This window comes from Taeniopygia guttata, chromosome 17 (genome assembly GCF_048771995.1).
Source record: "Taeniopygia guttata chromosome 17, bTaeGut7.mat, whole genome shotgun sequence".
Lineage (NCBI taxonomy): Eukaryota > Metazoa > Chordata > Aves > Passeriformes > Estrildidae > Taeniopygia > Taeniopygia guttata.
This window is the reverse complement of record NC_133042.1, coordinates 6,819,592-6,843,800: the sequence shown is the minus strand read 5'-3', so window position 1 is coordinate 6,843,800 and position 24,209 is coordinate 6,819,592. Positions and strand designations below refer to the sequence as shown.

General features: G+C 41.8%; 1 protein-coding gene across 3 annotated transcripts in view; it reads right to left on the bottom strand.

Moving 5' to 3' along the window:
• The window catches only part of NUP214 (nucleoporin 214), a 38,510-nt gene that overhangs the window by 12,933 nt on the left and 1,368 nt on the right, over positions 1-24,209 (bottom strand). For 2 of the 3 annotated variants that reach the window (XM_030286511.4, XM_012578331.5), the window contains exons 2-28: positions 23,877-24,072; positions 23,084-23,235; positions 22,628-22,832; positions 22,086-22,156; positions 21,650-21,713; positions 21,290-21,393; positions 20,875-20,981; positions 20,661-20,727; positions 20,019-20,142; positions 18,017-18,178; positions 16,464-16,920; positions 15,025-15,200; positions 14,549-14,640; positions 14,134-14,223; positions 13,647-13,796; positions 13,244-13,402; positions 10,985-11,088; positions 10,319-10,498; positions 9,768-9,853; positions 9,588-9,671; positions 9,033-9,278; positions 8,185-8,349; positions 7,600-7,708; positions 4,202-4,277; positions 3,435-3,543; positions 2,364-2,466; positions 750-823 (exon numbers count right to left, since the gene is read on the bottom strand). In XM_030286511.4, coding sequence (XP_030142371.4) covers positions 750-823; positions 2,364-2,466; positions 3,435-3,543; positions 4,202-4,277; positions 7,600-7,708; positions 8,185-8,349; positions 9,033-9,278; positions 9,588-9,671; positions 9,768-9,853; positions 10,319-10,498; positions 10,985-11,088; positions 13,244-13,402; positions 13,647-13,796; positions 14,134-14,223; positions 14,549-14,640; positions 15,025-15,200; positions 16,464-16,920; positions 18,017-18,178; positions 20,019-20,142; positions 20,661-20,727; positions 20,875-20,981; positions 21,290-21,393; positions 21,650-21,713; positions 22,086-22,156; positions 22,628-22,832; positions 23,084-23,235; positions 23,877-24,072 — 3,712 coding nt within the window. The remainder of the gene's footprint in view (positions 1-749; positions 824-2,363; positions 2,467-3,434; positions 3,544-4,201; positions 4,278-7,599; positions 7,709-8,184; positions 8,350-9,032; positions 9,279-9,587; positions 9,672-9,767; positions 9,854-10,318; positions 10,499-10,984; positions 11,089-13,243; positions 13,403-13,646; positions 13,797-14,133; positions 14,224-14,548; positions 14,641-15,024; positions 15,201-16,463; positions 16,921-18,016; positions 18,179-20,018; positions 20,143-20,660; positions 20,728-20,874; positions 20,982-21,289; positions 21,394-21,649; positions 21,714-22,085; positions 22,157-22,627; positions 22,833-23,083; positions 23,236-23,876; positions 24,073-24,209) is intronic. The other variant, XM_030286512.4, reaches the window with a different exon arrangement.

The window sequence follows — 24,209 nt, the reverse complement described above, 5'->3', positions numbered from 1 at the left end:
GCTTTATCTGTGTTATTTACCTAAGCTTTTATGTCAATCTCCAAATTTTAAGCCCACTTCATTTTCTCTGCTTAGCATCAAGAGTATCAGTAGCATTACTGTAGCTGTGATGGTCTAAGGATAGAAATGAGCCAAGATTTGTAAGAAGAGGTGATATCTTTTATCAGAGGAACAAACAACATTGGGAGCGAATTTTTTGACTGTATGATCTCATCTGCAAGACTAAAATTAACGGCAGAAAGCTTCAAAAACATTACAAAGCAGATTTTATCAGTTCCCTTTTAAGAGACTCAACAAGTAGGGCCTACCTATTACATGAAAAGGCAGCCTATGTATTGTCACTTCAATTTTGGAAGCAACACAAAGCTATTCCAAGCACTTCCCTCTGATTCCTAAATGTTCACTGGATAACAGTTCTATGTCAGTCCACCTCAGTAACTTTAAATCTACAGATTAAAAACAGCAGAGGAAATGACTACAGATGTTATCCTTTTCATAAACTAGTGTGTCCTTAATGTTCTTGGCAACAAATATTTTGCTTAATTGATAGGTGGGTGGCCCAGATTTCTGTGTATTACAGGGAAGAACCCAGCATATGTATGAAATGTTATTGCAATATTATGCAATATGAAATATATTGCAATTTTAGTACTAGAAATGCAAAAGAGAACAAGAACCACAAGGATTAGGAAGAGTAAACACTCTGTTAAGAGGGAAGAGATGCTGTTTGCACACTCTCCCAAACTAACCTTGTGAGGAAGTGAGGCTGGGCAGCGTCTGTGATGAAGCAGCTGATGTGACACCACCAAAATTAAATACAGACCTAGGAGGAGAGGGGAGAAAGGGAAAGAATGACTTAGCTCAAAGTGCTGAAATTTCCAACTATATGATGAGCACAACTCTGAGACTCAGATTTCCAGTACAGACTTGCACAAAGCCAGGCACACAGGAGCAGTTTCTCCAAGGACTGAACATGAAGAGAGAAGCACACATACACTGCTCCATTTGTTCCCTCTCTGAAAGGCTTCTAGAGGGTTAAAGGGAGTCATGGTTCAAAGTTCTTTTGACCAGCCCTCATCCTTCCATATTCTTTCCTTTCTGCTGCACATTTCTTCCCCATGCACCAAAATCTGAATGGATTTGAGGAGACTGGTGAGAGGAAAAACCACAGGGGAAACCAGAGTTTGAAAGAGCTAAAACAGCAGAATCAGTGCATGTGCAGAAGGGAATGACCGGATACAACCATCCATCAAAAAGAAGGTCATTCATAGCAAGACAAAAATGAAAAATTATCATGACTACTTTACACTGAAAATATTTTGTCTTGCAAAAATACTGTGATCTTTCATAATGAGTCTTGCAGAGATCTTCATTCCCTGAGGCTTTTTAAGCTTTTTCTGATTCTCAAAGACCAGCTGCTGATAGAGAAGTCAGGCCATGGGACTAAGACATCACTGACAACAGCACTGTATTTAGCATATGGTTTACACACTGAGGCACTGCACATGGGACAAAGGCAGGGTTGTTTGCTTTTTGAATCTGAATTTCCATCACTCAAAAGGACTCTTTTAGCTCCCTGAAGAGCCCAGCAAGGCATCTGTGTAGCACCCACTTAAAAAACATGCAGAGGAATGGGCAAGACTGAAAGAAATCACCCATCTGAATGTGTATTTTGAAAGACTTAATGGTGCCAACTTGATAGAGAAATTCACTTGAGTGCTAGACCAGTAAACATGCAGAATTTCAAACAATCATTCCTAAGGAATTACCCTTCTCCCCTAAACGTAAGATATAATCAAATAAAGATTTTTTCCATCCCTGAAATACCTTTCCATAAGAAAAATTTCAGAGCAACTGTATGTTCATAACACGTGCCTTGCTTTGTGTTATTGTTATGTAACAAATACCACCAGATGGCTTGGGGCCCCTCTTGTCACCTTCATGAACTGATTACTTTTTCAGGCCAAAACACAAAATTTGTTCTGCTATATTAAAATGAAGAAGTAATTCAGCGAGTGGGACCATCAGAACATATTTCAAGTTCTAACTGGGCACTTGTTCAACAGTCCACTGTAGATAAACCCGAAAAGTAACCAGTTATCCTGTACTTTTGATTAGTTATACACTGAAAAATCTCTGACAGAGCAATATGACATTGTGTCAAAGTCCCACAGACCTTCAGACCTCACTCAGGCTTCCACAAACAAGGTCTTCAAAGGACTCTGGTACAACCCCTGCCCTCCCAGTCTAACATTTGCAGGTGCCATTTTACAGCACTGCACAGCTTGTAGGCAACACCTGCTGTAACAGCCAATACTCATATTTAATGCCAACTACAAAGAAATCTTAATGTTCATACAGACCCTGCAGAAGAAAACAAGGATGTTTTGTTAAGCTGTGAAGTTGTTGCTTGCACTGATGTCACAGTAGAAGAAACAGCTGTAACTGTTTTTACTGTCCCTTGTCCTGTAAGTTACAAGAACAACAAATAAATATACGTTAAAAATAAACTTACAAATTAAAAATAAACAAAGCACCCTGTCATCTATCTATAAGAAAAGCAGGGATTAGCTTGCACACACAGTCTATAATTTAATACATTTCTAATAAAATGAAGTGCTGTCAAATTCAGGAGTTGACATTTTCAATAAACCAAAATTTAAGAAGCATTTGCCAAGACAAATTATGATTCCTAGCTATTTTTACTGCTTCTTACCCCTGGCTAAGAGGCAACCTACATCCACGGATTAAAGGCAAAAGACCAACAGACATGGATTTCAGACTTTTATGCAAGAGGCTTATAAAGCCATGTCCAATGCAAGCATTATTATCTAATACACATTAAAAATCAATTGCTTCCTTCCATTAATGTTTCCTCTTTAAGCTGTAAACTGAGCATTCCTTTCTTTAGGAGCTTCCCAACTCTATGAGACTGATCTCTGTGTCTGAACTGGCTCTGAAGTTGGTCCTACAGCTCAGTGCTCAACAGAATTAGATTAAGCTAGTTCAGGTACTCCTCTGTGTGTCTAAAAATCAAATCCGCACATTTAAAATGTTTAAAATCAGCAGGATTTTAACGTTTTAAAAACAAAAGAGCTGTTTTTAATTTGCTGTCAAACCACAGCAGCCTTGTAGATGTGCTTTCTGCATTTCCTGATAAGAGTTACAAGCCTTGAGTGCCCTCTGAACAAGGAATTGTGTCACTAAATTCTAGATGCAGCAACAGACAAAACACAGGGAGTATAGAAAACCACTCTCCTGCACTTCTGTACCTTTGTTTTACAAATTCTCCCCCTCAAGACTGGCACAGTAACCTCTCAGTGGAGGCAAATATTTTCTCCTCAGTATCCTCACTTCTCTGGACTGTGCACCCTGATATGTTGCAAGAGACATCCAGGCCTTATTTGCATCTCCACAAGAGAAAGACAACTCACCTGAGATCTTGTTGCCAGATGATGTTGGAGCAGCTGTGGATGCCATAGGAGAGGGTGCACACACAGAGGAAGGTGGAGTCTGGCTCTTCATTGAGCTTGTCAGAGGTGTCTAAAACACAGCACCACTTCAGGTCAGTGCAGTCTGCCCATTAACAAAGATCCTTCTGACATTAGTTTGCTATTAGCACTGTCATGCAGTGACTTATGAATAAAATAGAGGTGGGTGGTTGCAGCATTAGAAGAACTCTGCACTCTTGGGCCCATTATGACTTGACACTTAAATACAGCGTCAGTTCTCAGCCTTTTCAATAAGTCAGCAAGCCACTGTGGGCAGCAGCTCAATGATTCCAGAGGACAAAGACTGCTGCATTGGGTTTTTTTGATGCATAGTTATAAAACCCAGCAGCTTGTCAACCATTAAGCAATATTTTCAGTAGAATAACAGGGTAATAAAGAACTCTCTCCCTTGATTACCTGTAACTTTATTTCTTTGGTGTAAAATTTAGTTGTAGCTACCTAACAGCCTCCTTTGCTGTTAGCTGCAACCCTCACTGCAGCAAGGCTGCGGCCACCAGAAAACTGCATGTCTTCAGAAGTGAGAAAAGTCAAGACATAACATAGATATGCCTGGCATCACACTGTCAAGGTCACAGATACAGAAATGGTTTGTCAAGAATGCAGGGCAAGCTATGAAAATTAAACCCCCAAACTCTGCTGAGCATGCCCAGGTAAGTATTCCACAGGGAAAGGGCTCTATATCAAAATACCTGTTTAGCTTGATTTGTAGCAACAGTTGCCAAAACTTGATGGACTGCCTGGGCTGCAGAGTGAGGTACAGATGATCTTAAAAAGAAAAATTAAACAATTATATGAATAACTAGCCTGAAAGAGGATTTCCTCTCCTCTGAGAAAGCACAGCTCCCAGAAGCTTTGAACAACAGCCACTATTAAAGATTCCACACACAACTCCAAAAGGACAAATCTGATTAGAGAATAAACCTCTTAAATGAATCAGCCACATTTAACAAAGGAAGTCTGTAAATGTGTTTAAACCTCTAGACTGAAACTATCAAGTCTTCTCCAGACACTCTTGTCTCTGAAGAGAGTCAGGGCTTTCTATTTCACAGGGAATTGATGAAAAATCAGCAGGTAAGGGGATTACAATTTTATGCCTAGTGGATAACAAATTTAAGCAGCTTCCTTCACAATGTGGAGTCCAGACACGTACACGTAATGCTTAGAAATGCTGAGTAAGGAGGCAAAGTTGGGAAGGGGTAGAGGGAGCATTTTCTGTCTTTGAAATGTACTATAAACATTGACAAAGTCATGGCAAGAACTATGATAAAATTAACCTGTATTCTGCATTGTAATTTTGGTATTTTTGACCATAAAATATAAACCCCCAGACAACTGCTGCAGAATGGCAGCATCTCACGGGCTGCAGGATCTGACCTTGGCACTGTGGGGCACTAACAAATCAAATCAGTGCAACTTGGGAACAGCCAACCAGTTTTAGCATCTCCTCAAGTCTGTGGCCCACCAGCTTCAGAAGCTTCACTGGCCAGTACCAGAAGATTTCAGAAGCTTAAATTCAACCATGATTGCATTCTCTTGGTGGTAAAGCTCAACTTTCTTATGCAGGCAGGTTCTCACCATCTTGACTTGACCAGAAGTTCCCTAAGGCAATAACCAATTTCTGGCTGAGGCCGCAAATCCCAGACAGTGAGCAAATTTGGGCATCCAAAGTTGTCTGTCTGCTAAAGCACGAGGATTCCCAAACTGCATATACTGTTTGCTCAGCTGCAGGCCAATTCACAGGAATTTTCTACCATTTTCCAAAGGAAAAAGATGCATACATGAAACATTTTGCATGGACATTTGGTCTTGGATATGGTTTTGTGCCTTAAACAGCTTTGCTTTACTACAAGGTCCTGCCTTCTTTCCAGCCATGAGTACTCTCTCTACATTGCCTGGCCTGGATTTTTCCCTCTGCCCAAAGCAGAAGTACAGCAAACAATGAAAACTTCAAGATTAACACTGGAAAAAATTGGTGTTGAGATGGTGCAGCAGTAAATTTCAAGCTTATACTGAACAAAAAAGAAAACAACAAAAAGTCTGTTTTTTCATGAGAGGGTGGGACTTGATCTCAAGATCCCTTGACAATGCTGTGAAAATGGTGGGTTTGACTTCAGTTGTGGAGAAAGAATTTTTTTTTTTTTGCACAGAAAAGCTATGTATTAGTAACTGGACTGGGACCACCAACACACCCAGTCATAGGCCACTGAACAACTGATAACGACTAAAAAATCATTTCTGCTTACCAGCCAAAGAGTGTGCTGTGGCAGCAAAAGAGAGCCAAGATGTCTGAAGAAGCAAAAACTGGTGAATTAACTTTGCTGCGTGAATGCTCTTCATTTTAGTGCAGAATCTGACTGGCAAGCACGGTTCATTTGGGCAGAATTTTTAGAAAGCACATTTTTATGATGTCAGCTATAAAGTAAAACTGTAGAAAGCCTCCAAGATATCAAGCTAGGTGGTACTCTATAAATTAGAGAGATCAATCAATACTGACAGCCTAAAACTACTTGAAAGTAAGACAGTCTTTAACTACAGTTCAAGTGAAAACCAATCTCAATGCATATTGCTCACTCACAACCTTCTCTATGCACAGCCAGTACTTTCTACTTTTTTCCATCATAGTTCTGATGAAACAGAAGGTGGAAAACTCTTCCTGGTCACAATACTACTCTTAGCCAGAAAATTTCCAAGTAGAGCTGTCTGCAAATTTGACTTTCAAAAGATGTAGCAATTCCCCTTCCCATTCCAGTTTATCACTTTTAATAAAGAAATAAAATAGCAAAAAGCACCCAAGCTGTTTCTCAATTAAAATGCAAAAGAAACCATGAAGCAAATGTCAAGGTCTCCAGTTGAGTACCACCACCGTGAGACTGTTCCCTTTTTAAAAAGCTGAATGAAAGGAATTCCACCTTTTTTCTTTGAGAGTGAAGAGTACACACAAATGTGTGAAAGCCTATGGTGATGTAACAACAGCAACTGTTCCAGGAGCTGCACATGCAGCTCACAGTTATATGGATAAAGCATTTGTAACACCATATATAATCAGAGATATGTGGTGAATTTATCCCTGTTCATGCAGTAAGCTCAACTTTGCACGAATTTCTCAGTACTGCCCTTGCCTCCCCAGCCCAGAGCTGTGCACTGCTCTGGTCTTAAGCAGCAGCAGGAACTTCAAGCAAAGACAGTTCCAAGGTCATCACAATGACAGGGGAAAAGCCTAGTCCTAGGCTGGTGACAGAGCTTGTGATAAGGCAGAAATCTCTGGAATGAGCTGAGCTGGCTGTTGTCTGCAGGAAGCAGAGTGTTACAGCTAACTCACAAGAAATGGTAACAAATTCAAGGTTAAATACCAGACGTTCCTAGTTTACTCCTGAGGAAGAGCCCTGCAGCTCAGTAATATTCCAAAGTGACTGACCCCTAGTGACACCCCAACCCCTCAGTCAAAATTCTGATGTCAAAACATTTGAGACAAGTTTCCACTGATGTCAAAACATTTGAGATAAGTTTCCAGAAAAGCTAGTTCTCCCTCCCTTCAGGGGGTGAATCTGGGAACAGAAACAAGAGGCATAACTCTAGAGAAGGTTCTCTCAGCAAAGGATGACAAAGTAGAAGGAAAACATCTGGACAGCCTGAAGTCACAGACCACACTCAGTGACAGAGGGCTACAATTCCCTCACTGAGAGAGGCAGAACAGAGGTATTTGAGAGATATCAGAGCCAAATTTCATATTAGCAGTAAAACCACAGAATCCCAAAAGGAGAGGATGCACATAAATACATTTCACAGACAAATAGAGAAGGATGTTAATACAGACAAATGGAGAAGGAGTTAATACTGGTTAAGACCAGTTAATACTGATCTCATCATTTATTCAGGACAAGTCATTAGCAATTCCTTGAATGGCCTGGTAAAGTCTTCTTTATTTCTTTCTTTTAATCCACAAACCCAATACTCTTGTCTAAATGCACCCACTTCAGGTCTTACACAGCCAGACTCACTAAAACACTGCTACTGCTCCCCACTGGCAGATGTGCTCCAGTGCAAATGCTACCAAAGGCCACCAGAAAGAAGGGCAGCACTCACTCACCCTATTACTGCAGAGACTGCTGGGGTCAGTGCACTAGACTTGATTTCTCGAACATTCACCACCTGAGGAACAGTCTTCAGAGTTGATTCAGTCAAGGAGGTGCTCACAGCTTTAAGGAACAGAAAAAATCAGAGGGAAAAAAAAAACAAACAGATGTAAAGAAAAATTCCATATTAAGCATTTCATTCAGTATGGCCTCAATAATTCCAAAAATATCCATCCAAGATTCTAAAACATATATAGTGTACCTGGCCCAAAACATTTGGAACCTCAGACTTCATTAAGGACAAAAGAAGTGGGCAGCAATCTATGCAGCTGGTATATTTTTTTGTTTGCTGACCAAATGTGTTATGAAACTCTCTCCTACAAACATTGCAAGATCTTCTGTTAACAGAAATGGGAGAGTCTCAGGTATTTTGTACTAGCAGCTTACAGGAAAAAAGAAGACAAAGGAACACTGGATAGCTCAGAGGCGCACCAATGCCACATTTTGTTTGATGATCTCCTCCTTTGAGAGCACTAAATCCCTGTGAAAGCCCCATTCAGCTGCTCAGAGGTCACTTGGGCAATTAGCCATCCTTTTACCTGGGGACTGGTTAGCAGCCATCTGCCTCTGCAGAGCTGCAGCAGCAGCTGCTTGTGGTGCTGGAACGGTGACAGAGGGAGCAGGGGCTCCATGTTTCACAGTCTTTGTTGCAAGCATTGTACTGTCTGCCCCTTGTGGGATGATTCTGTTTGAAGATGTAGGCACTAAAAAAGAAAGAAATTAATAAAAGTATTAGTTAAATGTTTCTCTATAAATCCAGGAGTCTCTGAAAGCCTTTGCTGAACTGCAGTTCCTCTAAGTACACAGCTTCCTCCTGACAGGACTCATGTGCAGGCCATTCAAACAATCAACCCAATCTGTCCCTGGCAGATTTTGGTATATCCCAAGGAATTTAGTAAGTCTCAACAGATATCATTTTAATGCCTTAAAGGACTTCCAGCCTGCTGTAACAGACACTTCTGCTGACACCTTATTTTCTCTCTGGTTGCAGAGATTAAAGAAAGGAAAGTTTTCCTTGCACAAGGAAAACTGAATTTATGCAAATGCAGTTCTTACTGAGACTTGCTGGGCACAGAACTTCTAACCTTGGCCACAAATGCAGTAGTACTCCAGTTTCTTAGTCTTTGGGCAATACTTTATCCACTGCATTTTGAAAGAACCAGGCTATCACAAAAATGCAATCAGTGAGTCAAGGTGTTTTAGTGCTTTTAGCTCAAGTTCATGAGGTTACAAAGCCACTCTGTTACTGCTCCTGGGAACCTGGCAAAGTAAATCTGTATCCTGCAATCACTCTTCTCCAGGGCCCGAAGCACTGCCAATGGATAACGCAGTAGTTAAAGCTACCCACAAGACCACACTGAGAAGAGACACTGCAAACACAACTCACACAAAGTACCCAGGGAGAGGTGCTGTTTCCCGAAGGATGGAGACTGAGCCATCAAACCAGGCTGGATTGAGGGAGTTCGGACCACAGGAGCATGACGAGGGACTTGGACCGGGGCAGCCTCTTCTTCCTGGTCCACTGCTTGGGAATCATCATTCTCCAGTGACTGGGAAACTGAGGATGTTGAGCTGACTTCATCCAAATCTTCATAATATCTTGTGGACAAGAAGGCAGATCGGGACAAACTTGCTGCAACATCAAAACCAAAATTCAGTATTAATTGAGAGAACCATCCAGTGTAACAACCATGATAAATGCACCCTATTTTAGGATGCTGTCCTATTGGCTCATTTTACTCATGCATTGATAGGATTTGTCTTCTTAACTGCCTGGAAAAGCAGCCTTCAACCAGACAGCAACTGAAGGCAAGTCCTCCTGAGAGCAGATGGGAGAACAGGAAAGGAGAAGCAGGGGTTGAGTAGTCAAAAGCTAATTTCAGTTCTCAGTCCCACAGCAAGTAAGTCACCCTCCTGGAAGGCATATAAACTAAAAGTTTACCTGGAGCTGTAGATCTAATTGGTGGAGTTTTCCTTTTGGCTAGAAAATTCCTTAACTGTGCCTGCTTCACTGGGGATAGCTTAGCTGGAAAATGGAAGGCAGTTTTTAGTCTACAGTCAAACTGCAAGTCAAAAAAAAAAAGGTAATTCACATTTATGGCAGAAAGAAAGAACAAATTACCAGGTGCTTTGGGCAAAGGTTTGGCATGTGATTTCAAAGTAGTTTTCATCAAATCGTTGCGCAGGCTTTCAAGGTCACTGTCAAAACTGGGACAAGGCAGAGCAGTGAAAAAACAGCAGCAGCAGATAGAAGCCAACCAAAGCAGGAACAAAACCGGGCCAAAGTAGCCACTAGAACCACTGGCATATCTGGAGGAACAATTGGCTCCTCTAGATACTGTGTGATGCACATTTAACTACTTTGGAAACTTCAATAATCATTCACTTCTTCCCCTGAAGTCAGACAGACAATCAGCAGTATCTCAGCCTGGAGGCTCTATTATCCCATTTACTAAAAAAACTCTTTAAACTTTTAGGTGAAATTTCTGCTAAGCATCAAAAAGTGTCTAAGAATACAACCAATGAGCTTCTGTATTACCTGAGCATGGTTTAGTATAATCTTTAGAATGTCCTGTCCTCCCATACCATGCCCACAAAACATCATTCTCTGGAGGATGCACCCTTGCACATTGCTGGGGGCAAGAGAGAGGGAGGAATTGATGTTTCACATACCTCTGAGCACTGTTTAGAGGTGCATCACTGGGAACACTCCACTGAGATGTCTGGTTGTAGAGGCGCAGTTGCTGCAGGCTGTTCACCAGGTGGTTGAGTCTCTTCCTCTGCTGGTTGATGATTTCCCGGTTATTTGCCAGGGTGTTGAACAAAGTCTCTCGCTCAGGGACTATCAGACGCCTGCAGAGATCAGATCAAGAGACAGGATAAGGACCATTCTGTGCACCTGGGTCACAGGCAGGCAAGCAAACACCAATGGTTTAGTGGTTCTGGCTACTGAAACTCAAGGTCAATCACCAAAGCAGTTCAGTTCAGTTCAAATACAGATTTCTCCTTTGAATATGCAGCCAGTTTATTTATTTAGCCCATTTGCTTTAAGATGTTTTATCTTAGAAAGGTTTAATTAGTTGCCATCAATGAATTTCTGCAAAGCTTACAGTTTGTTTTTTATAAGCTCTATTTGCACTGTACAAGGAGACAAGAAGCTTGTAACGTGTATCAAGCCAGAGTCTGAAACTATGGCTTCCATTAGGTGTCTGAGACAAGCTTTACTCCCAGAAAAAGATCATCTTGAAAAAGATCAACAGAAAAAGGTCTTTCTCTCTTGATTATAGACTAATTCCCTATTCACAGATACAGTTCTGTACTCCAGTTTCAGTCACTTACTTCTGCTTTCTCTTCTGTTCCAGGTGCCAGTCCCACTCTAAATCCAGAACGTCGTTCACATCCTGAACAGCAAACTTCACGTACTGGTGCAAGCGCCGGATTTCCTGCCATGCAAAATAAAGTGAGTTTTAAAATAATTTCAGAAATCTCAGTTTCAGTTGAAGAAGATGAAGACTCTGGGCTCATTCTGTCCTAGCCACAGAGCACTTGTCCATACTTCTGCCTGGAAAATTTTGCCAGCACAACAGAACCCAACATGGTGAAAATTTACGTAACAATCAATAGGGTACACTTTGTCCATGGTTTGCCCTGGACATTTCACCTCAGCTCTCAACTAAGAGTAATACTGTCCATAATATTTGCAAAACACTGCCAGGTCTTTACAAAAAGGATTTTACAAACACCAGGCATTATACAAAACAATCCTTATTTCAAATGCCAGTTCCAGAACATGAGTCATTTGGTCCCATCTTACAACATTGAAACTCTTAACAATTATAAGTGATCAAAGCTTTGCAGGCTGCTCACAAGGCTCTAGAATATTAGCATTCACAGACTATGATTCATGAAAGCACTCACAAATGCTCACACCTCCCACATAAAGGCAAGGAATTAATTTGACTTGTATAGGTAGGAAAATGAAAATAAGTAAAAAGCAAGGACAGAGAGTAAAGTAACTTATCCATGACCACACAGCTGCACAACTGCAGCACCTCTGCCAAAGACCTCTGGCCCCAGGCTCTGCTCCCAAAACAAACCCAGAGCTCAGTCTCATTCCTGTGATCCTTCCTGCCTGGCATGGCATGGCCCTGCCTTGAACTCCAACCTTGTAAAACGGAAATAGGAACTGTAGTTGGTTTCAGCTCATCTCAATAGAATGTTCACCTAAATATGATGAAGCAGCCAAGGAACACAGCTTGAGAAGAATTCCACTGTAAATGCTTTCAAGATACAGCATGGAATTCTAGTGGGACCTCTCCAACCTGAAAGCACACCCAGTCCTGCTGTGGGCTTAGTGTTAAACACTGCCAAGCCCAGGCTTCCTTTCCCCAGCACCTATTGTGGCAGCAAGTCTCTGGATACCAAACTGGTAGAGCTGGACATCAGAAAAGTCTCAGGGTCTTGAAAACTTCATTGAAAACTAAGACACAAGGCTGCCTAAGGGAGCTTTTCTCACCCAGGAGAATGGGGATGATTTCAGAGTCAGCACACAGCTTTCTCAAAGCAAACTTCCACAAAGTTGACCCAAAAGCTCTCTCATTCCATTCAAATCCACTTCCACTTCTACTTTTCATGGTCCTTCCTCTACACAGTGAAACACATACTCCAAGATTATCATCTCTGAAGTCACAAGCGTAAGCTTTAGATGTCAGAGAGACACGCTGGACATCAAAGCAGGCATGCAATTAAGACTGAATCAATCAACAGAATCCAGGTGAAGATTAGAGATCAGACATAAAAGAAATTACTTTGTGTCAGCTGACTTCTAGTAACTGCATGCATGGTCTTGATACCTCCTGCCACAAAGATGACATTCAATTATGCCTTCAACCTGCCAGTCAAACCTCTTGAGGGGAACTTATCAGTGTATAAAAGACCAAATATCATTTGTAGGGCACATTCACTCTATTTTGCTTAGGGTTAAATAGCCTTCATCACCAGAGCTGTAACAAAAAGTGCTTCACCCCTACTTTCTTTCTTGTCTTTGAGAGCCTCTTTAAGTGCTGCTGGTTATTTTCCTTTGTGCCCCAGCTTTCAGAATATCATTAAGCTTTATGCTCCACCATCCATGAAATTAACCACACAATTCTGTAAGTCATAATAAATCATCAAATTGTTCCATAAGGCACTTGCTGAAGATAAAAATAATTCCAAGAACTCTTCTATAAAGTTTAGGAAAAAACCCAACATTCTTTTAACTGAAATCTCTGAGCAAACACTACAGGCTGAGAAGGAACAGGATGTCAAGAGTCACATTCTAAGATTAGAATAGACTTGGATCTCAGGTGAAATATATCCCTTCTGAAGGAGTTTTGAATCATCACTGCAAATGGCAAGAACAGAGAGGAGCTTCAGGAGAGGATTTCCAGGATCTCTTGCAAACTCATGGAAACCAAAGCTCACCACACATTCACTAGACTACTTACTGAAACAGCAAATACTTAGGGCAGAACAACAATGCTAGGAACTTGCACACACAAGCCTAAGTTTTATTTTATTTAAAGCTCTCTATCAGAAGTTGGCTGACATGATTCATACCTGAAGCTGTGCTTCACTCTTGGGATCCAAAGGTTTCTTATAGAGCAAGTGTAAATACCCTGAGCTACGATTCTGTTCGTTCTGTTCTTTAGCCTCTTCTACCCCTGCAAATCCCTCCAGCAGGGTTGTCTTCAGAATACTGATATCTCCATGAAGTGACTGCAAAGTGAAATAGAACAGATGAGACAAGTTTCAAGGTAACATTTTCTACTGCCATTTCTAGCACAAACATTTCTTGCCATTTCTGCAAGCATCTGCCTGAAAGCACAAAGGCAAATGCCACCTCCTCATTAACACAGTAGTGTCAGATGTTCCATCTACAGTTCAGCTGTAGCAGGCTAAGGAGGAACATCAGGTGAGGAAGAGTCACTGCTGGTTCACAGTTTAAAGATAGCCTGCTCACCTCTGTTGTCTCTTTAATTTCCAAGAGGAAGGTGTGAAGATCATCTGACTCAGTTCGCAACATCTTCATTTCCTCTGGAGTTCCAACTTGGAAACAGGCTTTGGAAGTCCGGGCCTTCAGCTCCTCCATCTCCTTTTGAAAATGTGCAATCTGCAAGGCCAAGTGGAAGAAAGGGCAGCCACTGAAAACACAGCAGGGTCTGGAACAAATGTCTCAGCTCTTGGATCATGCCTCAACTACACCATAAACACCGGTCACTTTGCAGCCAAAGCAGGAAATGCTTCTTGAACATTAACAGGAAAGAATACTCCATCTTCTCAACACAGTGACTGAAGATGACTGAACAGGACACAAATAACAACTACAGGCTGATCATCTTAGGAAAAATTTCCATTCCGACTCCTAAACTACTTACAGACATCATCAGAACACAGCTGAATGGAAGTGTCTGTGTGGCAGTATGAAGAAAACTGCTTGAAAATCTCACCTCCTCCCTGATTCCTGCAATGACAGGGTCTGACTCCTTCCACTGGTGGGTCTGTTTCTCTAAAGCTGTGCTGGGGAGTGCTGATTTGCCCTGGGGGAAAAGAAAGACAAAACCAAAACCAATATTAAGGATATATCCATTGCAACAGGGAGCTTAGACTATCAAAAAAGGCCTGGTGTTAGAAACTCCATTCAGACACCATACACTCTGATTATAGCATAGGTAAAATACAGCTTTCTATATGCAGAGACATGCAGAGAACATTTTTTAGAACCACAGATTTGCTACTGTTTCCAAATCAGAACATAGCTAATTTTTTGACTTAAGAACACTAATTCAGTCCAAGGAATTCTAAGCAATTCATGGGCCATGAAAAACATTCACCCTCCAAAGAACCCAGTCAAGTTCCTGTTACCTGAGTAGTGCTTGGCTTTGCTGCTGATGGGGTGATTTTGGGTGTCTTCTGTACCAAGGAAGCTGGAGGATTATTTTGAGCAGGGCGTGCCACTGGAATTTAATCAGAACAACAGTAATTGATGAACTTATACAAAGCTTGAGGAAACTGGCAGATGGAAAGTAAGGCATTGATTTGTGTGGCTGCCCAGAAACATTCAAAGGACTGAAAATGCCAAAACTTCTGGGTGACCTTAAGCAGCTGAATATAATTATTTCACACATGGCTCTCTGAGAAATAGAGCACAAATGGAAAAAATGCTCAGTTTCAAGAAAAAGTGATTCACATCATGATGGTGTACTAACCAGGAGGGCCTCTGGAGCAGGGAAAGCAGCAGGGAAAACAAGCAAGAAACCAAATGAAGCTCCCTGTGTCCTAAAACTTTTAGAAAGTTTTTTATAAGGCATTATTTCCAACAATAGGGATCAGACTCCTACCTGTGGTAGGGACAGGGGATGAAGTCTTCAGTGGTGTGGCAGGAGGGGCTGCAAGGGGTGTGGACTGGCCCAAAGAACCTCCAGGAGCAGTTTTTGAACTGGTTGAGAAGGAAAACATTGTGGAAGTGCATTGCCCACTGCTGCTGGTGGGAGAAGAGGTGTCTACAGCACTGAACCTGCAACAGAATGAATAAATGAATGAGTGAATAAAAGAATAAATGAATGAGTATCCCCTGGGATTAGCAACAGATACAAAATCATGAGTAGCTTCTGGTGATAGTGGGAAGGAGTCACCCAGGATAATTACTGAATACATGGAACCACATAGACTTCTATCTTAGATCCTCCAATGAGCAAAAGCTAAATGCCTGCAAAAAATACTACCCTGCTTCAAATGCACTTCATCATTTTGTTCCAACTATAGCAAATATGAGCTGCCCTTCAGTGTCATCCTCAGAGTAATGCTCAAACAGAAATTCTGCAAGAAAATATGAATTTCTATTCATTTGCAAACTCAGCTCCTCAAGGCAGCCAATTTAAATATTCAGCCAATTCACTGGTGTATCATTTGCTTTATACACAAAATATAAAAAGCCCTAAGAGCTCCCATCAGATTCTGGTGTAGTAAAGATTTTTCTAATTCAAAAATAATCATTTAAACCATCAAAAATGTCTTATGATGCATTTACATGAAAGTTCTTCTCCTTAAAAAGCAGCTCCAATTAACATAGCTCTGTGTTTTAAACCACTTTTTCTAAAAATAAAGAGCAAGTCTCAGGAGTGAGACTATGACATCTGAGAACACTCAAACCCTTTTTGCATAGTTTCTAATCAATATTCATTTTTTTCAGCGAGTGTGAACAAGCTTTGAAGATTCCAGATCCTGTGCTCAGTGAGCAAGTGTCCATTTCAGATCAGAATCAAAAGGTCTGGCACCTTCTCTGCTGAACACAGAGTGGCAAAGCAATCCATCAGCTGTGGCTCCAGCTTTCTCTCAGACTGGGGGTAAGTAACCTTCAACAAACTGTCACAGAAACTTGTGCTATCACCACTCCACTAAAGCAGTTCCAGACAGAAAGGATTTCCCACCAGTCCTTAGCCATGATTTGCATCAAACCAAAGCATGGAATCACTGAGGCCTATGAAACAAAGATATAGAAACCCCCACTAAGTCTTTGGCAATTTATCAGTCTAAATTTTTGACATTGTCCCTTGACTAGTACCCATGAATGCAAGCTCTGGCATGGGAAGCACTGAGGATTTCCACAGCCATGACACTCTTGGATAAAGAGGGGCTTCCTCAGTGCTTTTCTGGGAATTTGAGGAACTGTTGTCAGGGCAAAAAGCCAGACACCATCTTCAGAACTACCATACATTATCCATGCCTGCAGCAATTTAACAAGTACCCAGCCCCTGCATTCACTGGTGAATCTATTTACTTCTCATTGAGGTTCACTTTGACTGAAGAAGCTGAAGGTGTAAAAGATGGCTTCTGTGCAGCAGTTGCTGTGGAGAGCAGTGGCCCAGGTGAACTGTCTGCAGCTGGTTTGAAGTTCATGGACCCAAAAGGAAAAGAGGTGGCAGGAGCTGTTGTAGTGCTGCCTACAGAAGCAGGAGTCATGGATGCCTTGGAAGAAGCAGAGGAGAAGGAGAATGTTGCTGCTCCAGTCAGAGCAGGAGTCTGGGCTTGCTTGGAGGTATCAGTGGCAAAGGAATATGGTGGAGGATCACTGCCTGTGGAGCCAGGAGTCTTCACAGCTGAGGGCATGAAGGAAAAAACAGCTGCTCCACTTCCTGCTGGAGTCTGACTTGAGGTGGGCACAGTGGGAGCGGCAGCTGGTGCTGTGTCAGGCTTTAGAGAAGTTGGAGGAGTGGTTGGACTTGTGGCAGTACTCCCTGCAGAAAGACAAATGGGAAAGGAGGAGGCTCATTTGGCTGCACTAATGGCAGAACGTATTGCAAGGCCAAATCTGTTTGATTGGGACAGCTCAGCACTGCTTGTTTCACTGGACAGTGAAGAAGAGAGATGGCAGAGCTGGGCTTGTAGTCCCCAATGCCAGCAAGGGATACAGAAACTGTACAAAGTCACGATCAATACAACAATCTGTCCAGATTAATGTTGTCTGCAGTTTCCTCTTAAAAAGCTTCACCTTCCTCCATTGATTTTGATGAGGTTCCTGCCATCTCAAATAAAATAAGCAGTCAGCACACAAGTTAGCCAGCGCTGCAGGAAGGCAGGCTGCCAAAAAACAGCATTCTGGTGGGGGAAGGAGAGGCAAATTTGGGCACAGGGAAGAAAATGGTGCATTTGCAATTATTTCTCCATTAATGCAGACAAGCAAAACAATCACCTGCCTACATCACACTATACAGGGCAACACATCTATAACTCAAACAAAACTACTCCTCTTCACCTGCTGACACAATTTTCACAGTGCTGAGGAAAGCTTTAAATAGGATTTAAATTGATTTTTGTTTAAATAGGATTTTTCTGCAGTCAAATGCCATGATCTCCTGTGGCAAAACCATGGAGGAAAACCATCACCCCTCTGAAGTGTGCAGGCTGTGCTCAGAGCTGGGCAAAAAGCCTCCTAAAACTGGTTTGGCCCTATTCTCCAAAGGCTGATGGCATAAGGAAGTCTAAATGCACAGCCTACAAAGTGCTTGAGATCCCACAAACAAACAGGTTTAAAGGTAGGACTCTATGACCTTAGAGGTCTTTTCCAAACTAAATGATTCTCTGATTTGGGGAACAGGACTAGGTAATTTCACACTCATGCACAAAAGACAGGGAACAGTCCTGGGAGCTCAAAACACCCAAGAACTGCTCCCCATTATCATTATAAAGAAAAAATATGTTTTCTGTGACCATTAATCATTATAAAGAAAAAATATGTTTTCTGTGACCACATGTGTCTGACTACTGAACTGACAGATCAATATTCCAAAGATCCACAAATCCAAGTGTTCCCTAAGCCCCTGGAGTACTCACCTGCTGACTTTGTAACTCTCTCCCCGACCAACTGCAGCGGCTCTGCAGTCACAATAAGTGACCTGACTCCTGGGTTTTGGTTGATCATGTGAAATGGGCAAAGCACACCATCCGTAGAGAGCAGGATCAGAACTGGAGCTGGAGGAAGGATCTTCTCATCACCTGCCAGAGACCACACATATAAGTCCTGCAGTCAAAGCTTCCTATTCTGTTCCTACTGGAATTGCCACCTTCATGTGACTTCCTTCACACAATATTTCTTATATTTCTACCTTCTTGCTTTCATTTGCATCCTTATTCCCTTGCTTCTCTGTCAGTGCTCAGATCTCTTTCTTTATCCTTTTGTATTCCTTTATGTTCCTGACTTCATGTTTCATAAAAGGGTTATTTGACAATTGAATGTCATCTCCTGAATGACAAAGCCCAACTTTCACCCATCAATTCTCATGCCAAGCTTTTTCAGATTTTGAAGCAGTCATTTTTCCTCACTGATACTCTGCTCCCTCCTTCAATTCCTTTCAGCAATCCCCACATCCCATTGGGTCCTGTCCCCTCATTAACATTCATATGCATAAACTACAAAATGGAATTGCTACATAGGAAGCTTTTTAACTTTAAAGAAAGCCAACATCAAACAAATATCCCCATGATCTGAACCACTGATATAAAATATTTGTGTTTTATGCAGCTGCTTTGTGAGTCTGCTTCAGTACAAACATTCTCAGAACAGTTAAAGGCCCAGAACACACTCTGTATTTCTAAAATTCTGTAATGGATTAACTGTGCTTAATTACACACAAAACCCCAAACCTAACACATGTAGAGTGCAGGAAAAATCTGCTATAATCATGGTGCTTTGTTTGTCAGGCAGCACAGTGAACAGCCATTTTTCTTTACTATTGGTTCTTTAGGAAAAGCATGCTAGGGAAGTGCAGTTTCCACCTGGGAACAAGCTCCAGGACAAATCAGGTTTCTCTGCAACCTAAACTTGCGGTGAACTACAAAGCCAATTAATGTGTAGCCAAACCCTTGTGTCAGAACACAGGGAATGTCAAAAAGCTTCTCGAAAAACCTTTTTAAAAACTCTGAGGCAGCACAACACAAGCTTTAAAAAATCTGTCCTGACAGATTTCTTAATCCAGTAACTGTAGAGATTAACAGAGAAAAGGCTTCAAATTCAATTTGGCATTCAAGTACAATGTTTGACCTCAATTCCCTGCTGTAAGTTTTTTTTCAGGTAAAGGTCTCAGTTAACTGGCACCCTCCTGTGCTCTTCAGGAACTCCTGACTGCAGTACCTTCCACTCTGCCTGAAGGCATCTCTATTTCCATCTGTCTCTGGCCTTCAAGGTAGAATTCTCAGAATTCACTGAGATACAACACAATAGCTCAGATGTAGCTTCAGACTTTGACAGAGTACTTTGAAGGGCCTTTAGGCAGCACAGAAGGTACAGCAATAATGCAGCTGAGATGTAGAGCACAGCAGGGTTTAGGCAGTACAGACCCTGTGCTGAATTAAAACCTATGCATTCACCTCAGTGATCTTTGCTGTTTCTGGCTTTGAAACCAACCCACTTTTCCTTTAGTTCCATGCAAATGTACTTTATGCAAAACAGTTCTGCAAAAGGACACAAGTGACAAGAATAAAGAACACCTCACGGGCAGCCTGAAATCGCCAGTGTTAGAACACAACTCCTTTAAACTCACTAAAATCCCAGTTCTGGGGACAGATGTAACTCAGGAGCTTTGTTTGCCATGTCTGTTGGTGTCATATCCCAGGATGCTGAAAGCTCCAGGAAAGAACTGTGTTTAACACCTCACCACTGAATCCTTACACAGAAGTAAAGACACGTGCTGTGGGTTTGGTATTAAAACAGCAGCAGGTGTGTTGGTCTGCCTTTCAGAATGATTTCCCAGAACTCTAAGCACAAGGCTGCCCCTCAAAAATATCAAATATACTGAGATTTTTGGACTACTCCACAAGAGAGACTAACAAGACTTACTGATCACAATGGGCATGCTACTGGTGTAGTCCACAGCAACCCCAACGGGCAGAGTGTCATCACTTTTATCTGTCAGAGGAAGTTCTGCTCTGCTGGAGTCCTCCAAAACCCATGATTCCCAGTTCTGCAAAAAGTAAAATTATTGTTACATCAACTACTGCTTTGCTGTGACCAGCCCTCTTCAGCACTCCAGTCTACAACAGACTGAAACACCAGCTAGAGAGTATCGACTTAAATTTGTCAGATTAACAAATGCCAGAAAGATCAGGGTCCTTCACAGATTTTTGTGTGACTTCTCATGTATCACTGCATGTTAGAGGTCAGACATTTTTAATGTTTAGCCTCAACTGATGGCCTCACATCAATCACTATTATAGTGAGTTTGGCCAAATTTTGAGACTGACAAGTGAATAATGAAAAACAGACTTCTGGTACTTGGTTCACAACACACATCTCTTGTTCATCTAAGAATTATCATCAGATTCTGTACAGTTTAGAAGCTTGTTTAGTTTTGGGAAGTCTTAAAAAACTCATCATCTCATTGTATTCCAGGTCTTATATAGGTTCTACTTGGGGAAAGAAAATGTACATTTGCACAGATGCAAGGCAAAATATATTCCACAGATGGAATAAAAATATTACCTGATCCCCCTGCCTGGCAAGAATGCTGACTTCTGTGGAAGCTGCTGAAGCTGCCAGAACTAGATCCCTGTAAGCATGGACACAAATAGGTTAAAACTAACATGGCAGCCCACTGCAAGTTCTACAAAAAGGGGGAACACAATCTATGGAGAAGCACTGACCCCTCAGACATGCATACCAAGGGAAGTGGTTTGCCATGACTCCTGCCACTCACCATTCCTCAACAAAATTGAGGAAGTAATGATGCTGTCTCTCAGTGCAGCTCGTGTAGCACGGCTCCATGAAATTCACAAACTTCTCTGGTCGCTTCTCTTCCTTTTTCTGCAAGATCAACATTGATAATTTATCTTTCAATACACAAACCAAGTAATCTCCCTTAAATTTGACAGTATCAGGGCGCACCAATAATATAATAATTGAATCTCAGCAGAGAACAGATTACTCATTGATTTTCAGGTGGATCCTACTTCCTCCACTTAATCCCCCAACCTCAACCCCATGATTTACAGTAGTGCCAAACTCAAATTCTACGTGGTGCCAATATCAACAACAAAAGCAACTTGCCATTGTCATGAACAAGTCAGGAACAAACAACAGACATTTGTGCTGTTGTGACTGCTGGCACTTACAGGCAATATGGCTATGACCACTTGTGGAGACATCTCCAGTGTCCCATCAGCCTCTGCATACACGATGGCAAAGACATACGTGCCAATCCAAAGTACATCCAAAACTGAAAGAGAAAGCAAAAACCTCAGCCAGAAACACTTTACAGTAATATTTTCTTGTTGATTTTAAATGTGCACAGCACAAAAGGAAATTACAAATGGCAGCTAACTCCTAAACTATCAAGCTTAGGAATTACAGAAAATCAGACTGTAATTTCATAAGCAGTGCTATAGAGTTGCTATAAGTAAAGACAACAGGGGGAAGAATGAGTGAAACACTTTTAAAGAGAAAACGAATTAAAAGGTAATAAAAATATGCACCTTTAACAGGATTGTCTGAGTCATAAAAGGGAGGACAAGGGATTACTTTCTTCTCCTGGAGATTCTGCAAATAAAACAACTCTTAAATAGACAGAAAAGGCAATGAACAAATCCAACTGCAAGTTTTGCAGAAAGCCCAGAGAACTGGTTTAGAATTCGCCCATTCTTTAACAATCATGGGCCACTCTGAAATCATTACGTCAGTGATCAGTGCAAACCTTAAACTAAACCAAATACTGGCCTAAGACACTTGAATATTACTGAAGCAATTGGGCAGCATCACATGGCTCACACCATGTGCTACCTAACCAAATTCTGTAGTTTGTGATACAAAAACCAATCAACCAACTGAAAAAAACCCCAAAAAACCAAACAACAATATACAACATTTCAAACTCCTGAAAAGTCCTAAGGCCTTAACACCACCAATACTTACAGGCAGATATTGCACCACGGTGCCATTTTGCCTCCCTGCAGCCAGTTGTTTTCCCTTTGGGCTCCAACACACTAGGCAAAAAAAAAATAAAGATAACTTAATTAGCCCTAAGGGAACTGGAGAGTTACAAGGCCCCACAAAAACAGGACCAATAAAATAAACCTGCTATTTTTTCCACTGAAAGAAGTCATGAATCTGAATCAAAGAGCATGTCATCCAGTCCAAGAGAAGGCAAACTACACAGGTCAAAACACAACAGGTGATGATGCTTATTTGCATGTTTTCCTGGAAATGAGTCAAGCCTAAGACAGCACAAACCACAGGTGGGCACACTGGATAACCCACAAGACTCAGCTGCTGCCATCAGCTGGGAAAGCATAAATCCATTGCAACACATTTTCTGATCTCACTGAGTTTAAACTCTTCCTTTTTGTGAAGAATTTTAAGAAAACTCCTCTTGAGACAAGCAACCTGTGTTTATACAATTGATGTCTGCTCTTCAGTATCCAATATTCTGAGTGCCCTCCAAGGCTGCCACTCACCAGATGTGACAGCAGCAGAGGACGGGAGTGTGGCATAGACCTTCACAGAGTCTGTGACCTGCAGGACAGAGATGCTGCCATCGGACAGGCAGATGGCCACCATGCTGGGACTGGCAGGGCTCCACTTCAGGTCGTTGACCACGGCTGCACTTCCTGAGTCCTTGGCCAGTTTGTGACAAGCAAATGCATGTTTCTGCTGTTTTGCCTTTTAGGAAAGACAAATATACAAGACAGTCAAAGTGGAGCACAAAGCCAAACTCTACAGAAGTCACAGTTCAAAGCAGTTTTGCCCTGCCTATAAATTAATGTCTGATAAGAACAAGCAGATTTGGAGCAACTCCTTTACAAGACAACCCTCACAGAGACAGAAAATCCCACCCCAGCTACACCTCTCCTCTGCTGTATTCTGAATAAAAAACCCAAACCAAAGCCAAACCCACTTGGCATATGCTGTACCTGATTTAGGAACGTGCGGACATCAAAAAAGCTGATGAAGGACCCGATCTCACTGGACATCATACAGACAGACAAGGTGAGGTTGTCACAGCTCAGAGCCAGGTGCTGCATAGGAAACTTCATGGGAACCAGAGTACTCTGAATATTCTCCACTTAAAACACAAAAGGAAAGGAAGATGGAATGAAGGGGACAAATTTAAATAGCAGGGATTGTTCTTGTAAAACAACACAACAAATTCATGCAATAATCCTCAGTCCCATGAACAGCAGCTGTCAAAGGTAAGATGCAGAAAAATTGAATGAAAGCAAATCCCTTCATCTCTATCAATACAATCTTGAGAGCTGCCAAATTTCTAAGAAGAGAAAACGCCACTTTCTTTCCTCAGTAACCTGAGTAATGATAAGTGGAATGATTTTTGACTTTATTTATGTATGCAGAGAGTGGAACAGTTACTAAGGGGATGGAAAATCATTTTGCACTCAGGTGGTGGAACAGTGGTTGCTTCTCCTCTCCTGGACAGTCGTTTAGTCAGAGTCAGTGTGAAAACTCCCTCGGTGTGTCCCTCCACTCACACACATCCCTGACACATGCACAGGCTCACAGCTCAAAGAATGGCTACCAACCCAGCAAAGAATGGCTACCAACCATTGTTCCTGCCTCTCCACACAAGAAAATGTGGCAACTCAAATGCCTGACAGAGAATGGCAAGGACTGTAACACGTATTAGAAGCCATGTCACAAACCCCTACAAACCTGTCTCTGCCAAACCCATGAGATTTAAGTGTGTCTTACCAATTTTATTGGGATCTTCTCCCTGCTGTTTCTGCATGAGAAGATCTCTGGTGTGGAAAATCTGCAGGCTGGTCCCTCCACCAGCAAAGACCAGCCCATATTTGTTGGACACTGCGAGGAGGCTGGAGCGCTCTTTGGGAAGATCATCAGGAGCATCAAAGATGCGAACCTTCTTCAGTGCTCTGAACTGAAAATCCTGTTTGAGAGAGTTGGGAAGAGACTGTTCACATGCTGCCCAAGAGGAATAGTTTACTTTGGCTTCTCTAAGACACTAAGTGCAGGAGCCTCTCCATGAGAGCTGCAAATCCCTGCCACACACCCAGGCAACCTCTG